This window comes from Pezoporus occidentalis, unplaced genomic scaffold (genome assembly GCF_034315485.1).
Source record: "Pezoporus occidentalis ecotype Australia unplaced genomic scaffold, CSIRO_AGI_Poc_V1 ctg57, whole genome shotgun sequence".
In the NCBI taxonomy this organism is placed as follows: domain Eukaryota; kingdom Metazoa; phylum Chordata; class Aves; order Psittaciformes; family Psittacidae; genus Pezoporus; species Pezoporus occidentalis.
This window is the reverse complement of record NW_026915910.1, coordinates 4,004,434-4,016,920: the sequence shown is the minus strand read 5'-3', so window position 1 is coordinate 4,016,920 and position 12,487 is coordinate 4,004,434. Positions and strand designations below refer to the sequence as shown.

Genomic DNA, 12,487 nt, shown 5'->3' with positions numbered 1-12,487 from the left:
GTAAAGAAGCCATAGCATGAACAGGAACTTGGCCCAATACATTATTTTACCCTCATGGAAAAGTCAATAAGCAAGATTCCATCTTGTTTGCAACAATGTCAATGTGGAGGCACCTCAGTAGCCAGCTGAGTTTATTTGCATTGCTGGAGATTAAGATCAAGTCTTACTATAATTGGATGCGTCAATCATTAGCACAGAGCCTTTGTACCTGGCATTGACATTGACTGCAAATTTCACATACAAGGAGCATTAAATACAAAACTCATTTCAGAGTATTTTGTCTCTGTCAGTACAAGAGGTAAGAGGAAACAGAAATGGACCGAAACCTTCTTGGAAGACTGTGCACTTGACAATGCACAGTTCTATCTGGTCACTATTTGAATTCTATAACACCTGTGACGCTGAGTCATCTTGTCCTATCAGGAAACAGAAGAGGTATAAATCTCCCTCCAGTGAAGAACCCCAGTCACTTCCACAACTACCTGAAGAAGGACGGAAGAAACCTCCGATCTTCCAGGAAACAAAAAGGTAGGATTGATCTGTTTGCTTAAAGTATCACAATTCTTTTCATGTGTTAAAATGCAAACTATTGTCAGATGACTTCTTGAACAATTTAGGACAGCCACAGAAAGAGGATTTTATTTATTGAAAAAATAAGGACTACATAGGCAGTAGTGTAACACAACCTGGAAAGAAAAAAAGAGAAAATTTATGAATAATCAAAAACAGATTAAAAAAAAACTGTGTGCAAGAAATTAATTAGGCAGATTATATGCACATACAGAAAGAGACAGACCAAATTCTTGAATTGGATATATATTCAGTTCAGTATATTTTCTTGCTTTATGTAGCTATCACAATTTATTTTCAGGGGTGAGGAAATTACCACCCTGTGCAATTTACCACCAATGTACAAGGTGATTGTTAAGTAGGACTTTGTGCAATAATACTGTACAAGTGAAATAGCAGCTACTATTATTCCATTCCAGGTCTTTTTCAAGGATAATAAAAAATAATGAGGATGGGTTTTTGTAATAGGTATCGAATTGTATGAACCATTTAAGACACACCTTTTTTTTTTTTAGGAGGAGAGATGGGAAAAACATATTCACACAAGTTTGCTAAACTCATACAAACTAGGGATGCTAAAGCACCATCTTTCAGTGGCAGATCCCTGTACACAGATGGAGTTGCAGGAAAGTCAGTAAGACTTGGCACATGTCCTGATTTATGTTTGATTGAGGGGGAACAAGGGAGGGGGACAGGGAGATTGATTTTAGGACCAGTGCCTAGAAATTAATGCAGAGCAATTAAATTTACATCTCATAAACTATAAGCATTTGGTTGAAATCAGTGGGATTGCCAAAAGTATGTTAATATCTTGGAGCAGGAAACCCACTAGATCTTAAAAAGCATTTCAATGGCATTTTGAAACTTGTATCATGTATTAAATTACCAATTATATTTAATTGAAAGTTAATTCATAGAAAATATTACAGTGAATGAAAACTTTGCCCATGTCTTTAAGTCAGCGTCTTCATTTGATTTTGCAAACCAGAAAGCTTCACAATTTCAATGAAAAGTTATTTCTCTTTTGAAACAATTTGGTTTTACACATTTTAAGATCAAAAAAGGTTGTTTTCTAGTTGCTTATCATCACATTTCACACTCAGAAGACACAGTTTTGCTTGTAACTTGAGTACAGCTAAAAATAACCCCCAACTCCTTTTACTTTCTAGTCAGAAATTAAGTTAAAAGAATAGTTTTTCATGTTATTGGGAGTATAACCTTTTATTACTAAACACCTAGGTTATATACATTGCAAAGCTTTGTAACTGCTTTGAGAAATAGGAGCTAGAAAGGTTAGAAAAAAAACTTCTGTGATCATGAAGCACTTCAAAGAGGCACAGGTGATGTCAAAATTAAACATAAGAGACATAAATCAATATCTAGAACAGAAAATCAATGACTTTTACTGTTAATTATCAGTATGTTTTTCCTCCAGACTAACTAGATATTTTCTCAACTACAAGAACTTGGAATAAGCCACCCTAGTTTGAGGCTGTGAGAGTATAATTGTACATATGGGGCCAGTCTGTCCAATTTTTTGCCTCTGAGCTACAACTGCCCATAGCCACAGTCCACTTCCACTCTTTGTTCTTTAGTAGAGCTCGAGTAACATCTTTGCCTACGGGATGGGGACTGTGAGTCACCTCCAGTACAATGTAAAAAAGCTGGTGAGGAAAATGGGCCTTGTTGTACCATTTGAAAAAAGGAGTTTTTTCTTACCCACATGTTCTCCCAGAGCCGGAGCACCTTGTGTTTTATATAAAATAGTTGCCTCGAGGTAAAGGGGTTCTGCTGAGTATGAATAGATCAGCAAACCTTATTGGCCTTTCCCCAAGAACAAATTAAAGTTAAAACCTGCAGCCCCCTCGAAACCAAATAAGAAGTTAAGCTAATATTATATCACTGTGGTAACATGCCCATAAATTCCCTTGGAGTGGGAGGCTGGGAATAATGCCAAAATAAGTAAACTCCACTCTAGTCACCTGCTTGCCTACCCAAGGTAGCTAAGCAGAAACAATCTGAATATAACTCCTATGTCTGATTGCAATCAGACACGTGAACTTTAAGATTACCTGCACTACCTCCTGGATCACTATAGTGGTTTGAAATGGCATCTTGAGCCTCCTAAGCAAGTAGAGTCCAGGGTCTGGTAGTTGCTTCTTTAAAGAGAGAAGGTTCTCATTTCTGGTGTCATTTCACACTACCTGTAACATAATCAAGAGCTGTCATAAAAAAAATAAATAATTAAAAAAAAAAAAAGCCACCAAAAAATGCTTTCTGAAATAAGTCTTTCCCAGGAAGCCAGAGCTGGCCCAGTTCTAGTCCAGCCAGTTCTGCCCCAGCTCACATGTGCTGGTCATTAAGTAAGGGTTTTAAATCCTGACTCAGACACCTAAGTGTAGAGATCACCACATCGGTTGGGAGTTTAATTCCCCTTTCAACCCATTCAGACCAGTCTAAGCAGGCAATGGGGTGTAGGGGGCATTTCAGATTAACACAAGCTAAAAGCAGCATCTCACCCCAGCTGTTCCACAGTATGGCAATAAGCAGAAGGTTTCCTATGGGAAGGGAAGCACAAAGGTCCTCACAAATATACTGTGAATTCAGGTGAAGGTGTTTGGCCAGGATTATAACAGGAAGTATGATATGTAGAAAGCATTTGGTTTATAGAAATTTGGATATTCAGAGGGGGAAATAACTATTTTTTTTTTTTTTTACTTCTAAAAATGGGAGGAGGAGAGAAGGAGAGAAGAAAGAAAACTTACCTTGTTACTTGAGTATAAGCCCGGAAATACACAGAAAGATGCATTATGTATTGAGAGAAATGAAAGCTCAGTAAAAAAAAAATAGTAAATCCCCATTCTCCACTTTTCAGAGATGATTCTGCTGGTGGTGTTCCTGTGTCTCACAGTCGTGGTGCCTCTGTCCACTGCAGAGGTATGATGCACACTTTGTACGCAGAAAATCTAGATGGGACCTGGGCACTTGTGGTCTGACTGAATATGGCTTTTCCTTTGCACACTGTCATATGCAGAAAGAGTCTAATGAGATATCCAGGATCTGGAAAACATTTATCCTTGAAGTCTGTTTAATTTCAAAGCAGTAGACTGGTTCTACACTTACACACTAAGGAATCTATAGACTCAGTGTTGCTTATGATTTGGGTCAGAAATGACTCTATTTGTCAGAAGCTCCAATATACAGATCTAGTAGTTTGCACCTCACAAAGATCATAGAATCACAGAATGGTTTGGGTTGGAAGGGACTTTAAAGATCACCTAGTTCCAACCCCCCTGCCAAGTCTGATCTAGTAGCTTAAATTGAAGAAGTCTTCCAGGATATCGCAGCCATCCACAGAGGGCTGGCATATATGACACAGGAAGCTCTATGTTGTAGAACCACTGAAAGTGCTACTGCACATGGAAGCACCCCTCAAGATGCTTAGGAGGCAAAGCATATCACAGTAATTCCTCCATCACAAGGATCATGTCATTGATTGATATTAGTATGTTGGTATTTTAGTATTTCCTAGACAGGATACAGGATTTAGTTACATTCAAATGAAAAAGAGAAACATAACACGTTCTTTCAATTTAGGAACCTGAAGATTTCGATGCTCTGTCAACTAACAGAACAGATCAGCAAAACCTTATTGTTAACACACATAATACCCTCAGGAGAGGAGTAAAACCAACTGCCAGCAACATGTTGAAGATGGTAAGTTGTGTGCTGTAAATCTATTTTTAATGCATAATGGACTCTGTGAGAAATACAGGACTGTATGCAAGGTCACATTATTTTATTTAGCCACAAATTCATTCTCCAGAGCTTTATTAAGGTTTGATTATGGCCATCACCAAGAGAAACATAAAGTTGGGCAGGTGGAAAAAAAAGTCTGGAAAATTTTGTGATGTATGAACAACAATGTCTCTTTCTTTTGGGAAAAAAAAAAAAAAAGAATTGGAAAAGGAGGAGCCACAGCATTGTTAATTGATTCTGATTGCTCTTCATCAGTCTTCACAGTTTCTGTTCTCCTGGATGCATAGTAACTTTGTTCCTACACCCAAAAAGGGGAGGAAAATTATTTTATATATGTTTTTTCCTGATTTGAAGTGTAATTTCCAAATGTTGTTCGTTCATAAGGATTATTAATTGACATGTGTCTGAATGACTAGTATTTCCTTCTTTCATTAAGGAATGGAATGATCCAGCTGCAAAGAATGCCCAAAACTGGGCCAATGAATGTACTTTAAGACACAGTCCTGCTAGCAGGAGGAAAACTAGTAAGTGAAACGTGTGCTAACTGAATAATATCATATGTATTACTGATATGACCAGTTTCAGGATTTTGTTTTGTTTTTTTTTGTTTTGTTTTATGTGGAGATGCCATTTATATACAATGTGATTTTTTGGTGCATGGGACAAAGGCAAAATTCTAGATATAAATCTGTTTAGCAAGTGAGAAAAGTTCAATCCTATTCTCATTCCATCTGCATCAGTTTTACAGAGGTGTATCCCGGTTTCTTCAGTGGGTGAAAAAAATAATACCAAGAAAACGTCGTCTCTGAAAATATCTATCAGAAAAGATAGATTCTAGACCCAGTTTACAGCAGAAACCAACTTGTGTGTGCTGGATGAAACTGTCTGGGAAGGAAGGTTCAAAAAGTGAAGGTCCAAATTTGCAAATAGCAAAATTACAGTCATAAATCTGTGACGTACATGTGCAGGTGTTATCTACAGACATGCAGAAAGTCTGTCAACAACTACCAGCCAAACAGGCTGCCCATGCTGCAAACTGGTCAAGTGACAACTCCAGTACTGACAAAGGGTGATGTCACTGAACTGGAAAAAAACAAAATACACTGTTGTTCCATCTGGGATGAGAATTTCTATAGAAACCATACTTTCTTTGCTGTCTGTTTCTCACACATGTGTCTTTTTTGCATTTCTCAGTACATTTCTCTTTTCAGATGTACAATGTGGGGAAAATCTCTTCATGTCAACTGGCCCTTTCTCATGGTCAGATGTTATTCAGTCCTGGTACAATGAGGAGGAAAATTTTGAATACGGAATTGGAGCAAAAACACAAGGTGCTGTGATTGGCCACTACACTCAGGTAGGTGACAGTTTTTTATATTTCAGGAAGAATATATAAATCTTTCTATGTTAGCTAAACAACTCTTAGCCTCTCATTATCTTTAAAGGGAGCAAGTACAATGGTCGTATGAGAGTTATTCTGACAAAACAAGGTAAAAACTTTTAAAGTAACAGAATTAAATAGAAAACAATATGCTAAGTGTCTTTATGGAGTAAAGATTAAAGATACTGATGTTTCAAGACTTCAGGAAGAAGCAAAAGGAAGAAACTTATTTGTTTGTCCAAACTCTGAAAATTGCTCAGACACTGGAATAATAGAGTTATTAAAATATCAAGAAGGAAATATAAATAGGTTTGTTGCATTCTACAGAGTTCCATTGACTCAGAGAATTTCTTGGACAATGGCTCCTGATAACCTCATCTTTTCACATGCATGAAACGCAGAATACAAAATGAAAACATATAAAAATGAGACAGTTTAACTCAAACTTATAATATGTATGCGTGATAAATTATTACCATATCTTATAGAATCATAGAATCATAGAATATTCAGGGTCGGAAAAGACCTCAAGATCATCTAGTTCCAACCCCCCTGCCATGAGCAGGGACACCTCACACTAAACCATGCCACCAAAGGCTTCATTCAACCTGGCCTTGAACACCGCCAGCAGTGGAGCATTCACAACCTCCTTGGGCAACCCATTCCAGTGTCTTACCACCCTTACAGTAAAGAACTTCTTCCTTCTATCCAATCTAAACTTCCCCTGTTTAAGTTTTAACCCGTTACCCCTTGTCCTGTCACTACAGTCTCTAATGAAGAGGCCCTCTCAAGCATCCCTACAGGCCCCCTTCAGATACTGGAAGGCTGCTGAGATCTCCATGCAGCCTTCTCTTCTCCAGGCTGAACAGCCTTAACTTTCTCAGCCTATCTTCATAGAGGAGGTGCTCCAGTCCCCTGATCATCCTCATGGCCCTTCTCTGGACTTGTTCCAACAGTTCCATGTCCTTTTTATAATATTATCTTAAATAGTACTTGGTTCAGGGGTAAAAGCAGAGAAAAAAAATGTTTTTTGAGGAATGTGGGACTTATATTTTACTATAAAGGGTAAATAAAGTGACTTACCTTGGTTGCAAATGTTTCTTTAATGCATTTTGTACTTAACTTATTTTAAAATATATATTTTTCATCCTCTTACCATTTTTATTCTTATACCTACAGGTGGTTTGGTACAGTTCTTATCAAATTGGATGTGCTGTCGCTTTCTGTCCCAACAGAACATACAAATACTTTTATGTCTGCCAGTACTGCCCCATGTATGTATTGACTCTGATTCTAGAACTTCATATATACATTATCAAAATTAGTTGGGAGATAGATAGTGAAATTTGTATTAGGGCATATCACCCATAGCTGAAGAACAGGTCTGAAGACCATATTAGGAATATGAAATGACAGAAACATACTCATCAAAGGAAGAGTCAAAAGGAGCAAAAGCATAAAATATATGAACGTGATACTGATTTTCAGATTAAACTTCATTTGTCTAAAAATTCTGATTGTCATAATAAATAAATAAATAAATGTTTTCCACATTCTACTTTCAGAAAGGCATGTCAATATGTACAGTATAGTGAAGACTATAATTAATACCAAAAAAATGCAGTGTGAATTTCAAGGCAGAATGGTGTTTTCATAAACTACCTAAAATTAATTTTCACATTCACACTGTAATATTTGGTGTTGGGTGGACCTTGGCTGACCATCAGCAGACCATTGAGCTACTCTATCACTCCCACTCTGACCTGCTCCAACCTGGGAGCAGTTGGCACTGGCTCTGTCTGAACTAGGGGCAGCTTCTGGTGTCTTTTCACAGAAGCCACCCTTGCAAATTCCACTCCCACTACCAAAACTTAACACACACATATACATATATCTATTTTATATATTTTATATATATATATTATAAAAAATTGGTGGGGAAAAACTGAGGATTGGGTATAAACTATTACATGGATGTATCCATATAATTCAGTTTTCTCCTCAAATATGTTATAGTGACTTTATAGCTTATGTTGTTGTTTCAGGGGGAATCTAATAAGTTCAATACAGACACCCTACAAAAAAGGAGAACCCTGTGGTGATTGCCCTGATGCTTGTGATGATGGATTATGCAGTAAGTTCTAAGCATTTAATTTGACTTGGATAAAGTTGATGCTTTAAAAAGATACCAATTAATTTATGCAAATGAAATTTTTTAATTATTTGTTTGAATACAGGGCCAAAAGCACTATTACAAAACTATACTTCACCATGTTAGGTGCTTTACCTAGGTGAGACAACTTGTGGAATGAAACCAAAGAAAGAGCCTGCAAGGGCGGGCAAAGGTTAGACAGTGGTTGGTGTACACTGGGATCCATATACCCTCCGCTTCATGGATCAAGATATTCATATGGCCTACATACCTTCTTTAAAGATGACAATGTCTGGGTCTCCATATGGAAACTCTCATGAATACTTCTTAGCATAAAAAGGGATGTGTTGACTGCAAGTGGGGTCAAATATATTTTTACAGTAATGGCAGCACAGAAATCTGAGCTCCAAATTTCCAGCTGCAGTTTGTATGGTTTTCCATACCCAGGAGATACAATTCTCATCTTTGAATCTAGGAAATGCCAGGAAAGGAAGGTACTTCTGTATCTTTTTTTCTTCTTCCTCCTTTAAACTATCGTGGCTGATCAAGTAGCAGTAGCGACACACTTGATAAGAGCAAGTGGCAAATCTGAGTTTTAAGAATTCTAACAGAATAAAGCATATGGGTCGAGTCTCACGATAGAAGAGTTAATTTCTATCTTCTGGTATGGAATTAAGCTACTTTTCATCATGGGCTCTAGTATAAAGGAAAAAAACTTCAAAACGTCTTACAAATTCAGTGAAAAATCTCCTTGAGATAGCTAATTTTAGAAATTTTGTAAATGTAGTCAAAGATTTTGGATGCTTCTGTGCAGTAAATGGCAACAAAGAGGAAAAAAATACAGAGGAAAGAATTATTCATGAAAAAAATGTTTTGAATAGAAATTTTTTATTTCCCATTTATGATTAATTTCGTGTTTCAATTTACTTTTAGCCAAGCTTTGAAATTTGAAGATGTTTATTCCAACTAACTTTGCAAAGGCTCCTGGATGTACCCATGGCTTCTTCAAGTTCATTGCCCTCTTCCTGCCAATGCAAAACGAAATAAAATAATGGGCTCAATTTTTCCTTCCTGGACATCGATCTCTTTAGTGATTCCTTTCACGAAAACAGAATCCATCCTGCCTCTCCCACATGTGCAAAAGGACTAACTTTAGTCCAGTGAAAAAAATTATAGGAGGATGTATGCGTATATTCTGTTTGTACGGTGTTTCTAGTTTCCACTAGTATTATTCGAGTTTAGAATCTGTGTCTATGTCTAGAATGTGTATGCTGACATACATTCTACCATATAATGCTCAGCTGTAAAAGAAAACAAACAAACAAACTACAAAACTATAGTTCCTTTAAATTAATGATCCTGCTTATAATATTACACTCAACATACATACAGGTAACCAAACCTGCCTTCTAATGAATAAGGACTGAGAAAACAACTTATTTCACAATAATACATAGCCAAGGGGAAAGGTCCCTGCATTCAGAAACTTTGTTTTCAATAATAAGTAGATGTGTCTTCTAATGTTTTGGGGTTTTTTTAATATCTGATTTTTCTGTATCAGTCATTAAATTACTCATTCTTCACTGACCAATTCATTGTAATTTTCATTCTTTCTTATTACCATGGAATAAAGTTCATTAAACCTCCACCAACTTTGTGACTTTATTAGCGTTATGTCTTGAAAGGAGTCCAACTCTTTAGCAGCATAAGCAGAAACAGTTCATTTGAGAAACTGAAGATTTACTAGGCAAAACCAGAAGTCAGGCAAACAGCTTTCCTTCAGACTCTCCTTCAGAGAGAAATGGCCATTAGCATAAATAACATACAATACCCACTTTTGTGACCTCTGGGAAGCAGGTGATTTTCTGTGCAGTCAACAATAGGACTAAATATTGTTTTAGTCTCACATACAATGTTTTCACATCCTAGTCTTCTTTTATTAAGGAAGCTGCTATCATAATTAAGATTCCATGTCCCAGAGTCTTTGGTAAAGAACAATTTCAGCACATGTTTCTGACTCATTTATTTCAGTGGCAATTTCAACACATCTCTGACTCATTCATTTTGGTGGCATTACTTCTAGTATGAAAGATGAGCAGTAAGCTAGAAACCTGATTTCACAATTCAAAGCGCTTATTGTTTTGGTTGGGTTTTCTTTTCACATTTCCACCACTTTTTTTCCTCCATGGTACACTGCCCTCCCATTCGGGTACATCTCTACTAGTAATTTAAGAAATACCAGGACATAGATGTGAGCACGGGAACATGAATTACTGCTCTCTTAAATAATTAACACTGATTCAAGTAAGAATGATGATAATGCAATAACCAGTGTTGTTAGCAAGGAAATGGGTAGACCTGTTACCTACACTCCTAAAAAAAAGTCATTTACTAGGAATAATGGGTCTAGAAATCTACTTCCTTCTGTCATAATCCATACCACAAGAACTCGTTTCTCAGTCACTCACAAGAGGAAAGAAGTAACATAATGAAGTAAAAATCAGCCACTCACATCTCACCCATGAAGACCCAGGGAACTAAAGGTCACTAAGCCTAATTTAGGTATCGAGGAAGATAATGGAGCAAGCTGTTTACCTGTCATATAGTAATCAGCAGTGTAAAACACCAGCATGGTTTCGTCATCAGCCAATCTTGCCAAACCAAACTTTCTTCAGTGAGTAACTCAGACAAGTGGATGTTAGTTTGGCGTTGGTAGCACGTTTGACAAAGCCACAAAAGACATTTGCAGACGACGTTCAGACGAAAGTAATAACATGGCACATATACAGCGTTGAACACACACACACACACATCCATGTTGCTCCTGTGTAGGCACAGAGGCCTTTGCAAATGTGGTTAGATGTCTGCACAGACAACTGGGTGCCACATCCAGAGCTAATTGCATAGTTCTTGCATGTGATGACCATGACCCTCCCCAGTCATCAGTCACAATCATACAGCTTTTGTCAGTGTATGGAAAACCTTCACTGAATACTTTTCTCATTCCCATTTGCACAAGCACATTTAAGGCGTTTTCTTGGACAAAACCAAGTCCCAGGTTCTAGATTACTTTAAGGAAGATTATAAACCAATCATATAAGATTATAACAATATAAGATTATGAGACAATTCTGTTGTAAGAAATATGTCAGAATTATAATCCATTACAGTTTAATAAAAAATTAATAACTGGTACTTGGGAGAGACAAGATCTGGAGAGGTAATAACAGCTGATAGACTGATGATGGTATAAACAATTCTGGGAGCAGGAAAACCAAGATGACCGGTGCTGTGCTACAGAGACATTGATCTGCTCCTGTTTGCTTCAAGGAATTTTATAATCCTTTTCTCTCCAAAAGGACTTCATATGATGAGTGGTGCACAGAATGTTTTCCTCACCTAGGAGGAAGTGTTATTTAACTTAGTCCTTACAGTACCTTCTTCATAAATGTTGGCAGTACTGCATACTGGCATTGTATCAGGTCTCCTATTTCCCTGACACATTCCCTAAAAATATAAAAAGTAGACCTTCACCAACTTTTTTTTTTTTTTTTTATTTAAGCATAGTTTGGAAGGAAGATGACTGTGACCATTGCTTTATGTGAGGTCCAACTACTGCTGTCTATAGGGCCTGAGAAAGGTTTAGTGACTGACTTTGGTACCAAACAGTCATGTTGTGACTAGGCAGTGCTGGTAAAAGACTTAAAAGCCTTTATACTATATACTTTAAACCGTATTGCAAGGCAGTGTGCCTTGTCTCTGATAGCTCCCTGTGGACATTGGGGTTCCCACATCAAAACATGCCTTCATCCTAGCACATCTTCTCCTGGGTTTTCATGTTTCAAGGTGAAACTCTTGAAATCTTTACTACCTTTAGCAAAGATAAGAGAGTGGACAAGGAGCTCCCATGGGAGAGTCTGTGGAAAGGTTTTTTTTTTTTCCATTTCTCCTTCTCACCTACTTCTGTTGGAGCTCCCTGAAGATAGATGGCTGCTGTAGAACAGTGTCTGAAATATGTCCCGTATCATGAATCCCTGCTTTACTGTGGAAAAGTGAATAGAATTGACTAGAATTTACTAGAATAGGCCAGAACAGACTAGCATAGAGTAGACTTGTTTATCATAGACTAGAACAGAATAGAACAGGATAGGCTAGGGTAGGGTAGGGTAGGATAGGAAACAGGATTCAGTTGGAAGGGACCTACTTAGCTCAACTTCCTGACCAGAAATTAGTTTAGAACTAGTTCCTTTCTAAACTGTGAGAATTGTACAATGATGTAATAGGAAGAGTAAAACTTGATGATATGCACAGTTCAGCTAAGACAGCATCCTGTCTCTCGTTGTTACAAAAATAATGTCCTCTAATGGAAGGTAGAAAAATCCTGTGACAGGCAGAACGGAGTTTGCTCTTTCCCCAGATATGATATCCAACAGTCGTGACATCTTTTAGTGCTAAAACAGAAACTTTCATGTCATTTTGAAAATGTATCATCATTAGTTATGAAACTTCTGGATATTCCTAGAATGTATGCAGCCTTCTGAAAGCTGTAAGACGGATGTACTTTACACCTCTCTCATGCTGTAAGCCTTGATTCACTTACTTTTCAGAACTTGAAGAAATGTTCT

General features: G+C 37.3%; 1 protein-coding gene across 1 annotated transcript; it reads left to right on the top strand.

Moving 5' to 3' along the window:
* The first annotated feature begins 307 nt into the window (after nt 1-307).
* On the top strand, nt 308-9,245 carry LOC134173959 (cysteine-rich venom protein TEL1-like). The gene is made up of 8 exons (XM_062638485.1): nt 308-528; nt 3,446-3,507; nt 4,168-4,287; nt 4,766-4,853; nt 5,541-5,686; nt 6,890-6,984; nt 7,756-7,844; nt 8,796-9,245. Exons 2-8 carry the CDS (start codon nt 3,448-3,450, stop codon nt 8,804-8,806), a joined length of 609 nt encoding a protein of 202 aa, XP_062494469.1. The 5' UTR covers nt 308-528; nt 3,446-3,447; the 3' UTR covers nt 8,807-9,245.
* The last annotated feature ends 3,242 nt before the right edge of the window (nt 9,246-12,487 follow it).

What these genes read in the sequence shown, in the direction of transcription:
- LOC134173959 (XM_062638485.1), top strand. Translation starts at nt 3,448, where the DNA reads ATGATTCTGCTGGTGGTGTTCCTGTGTCTCACAGTCGTGGTGCCTCTG. An exon ending in TGCTAGCAGGAGGAAAACTA is followed by an intron (nt 4,854 to 5,540) that starts GTAAGTGAAACG and finishes TTCTCTTTTCAG; the next exon opens with ATGTACAATGTGGGGAAAAT. An exon ending in TGATTGGCCACTACACTCAG is followed by an intron (nt 5,687 to 6,889) that starts GTAGGTGACAGT and finishes TTATACCTACAG; the next exon opens with GTGGTTTGGTACAGTTCTTA.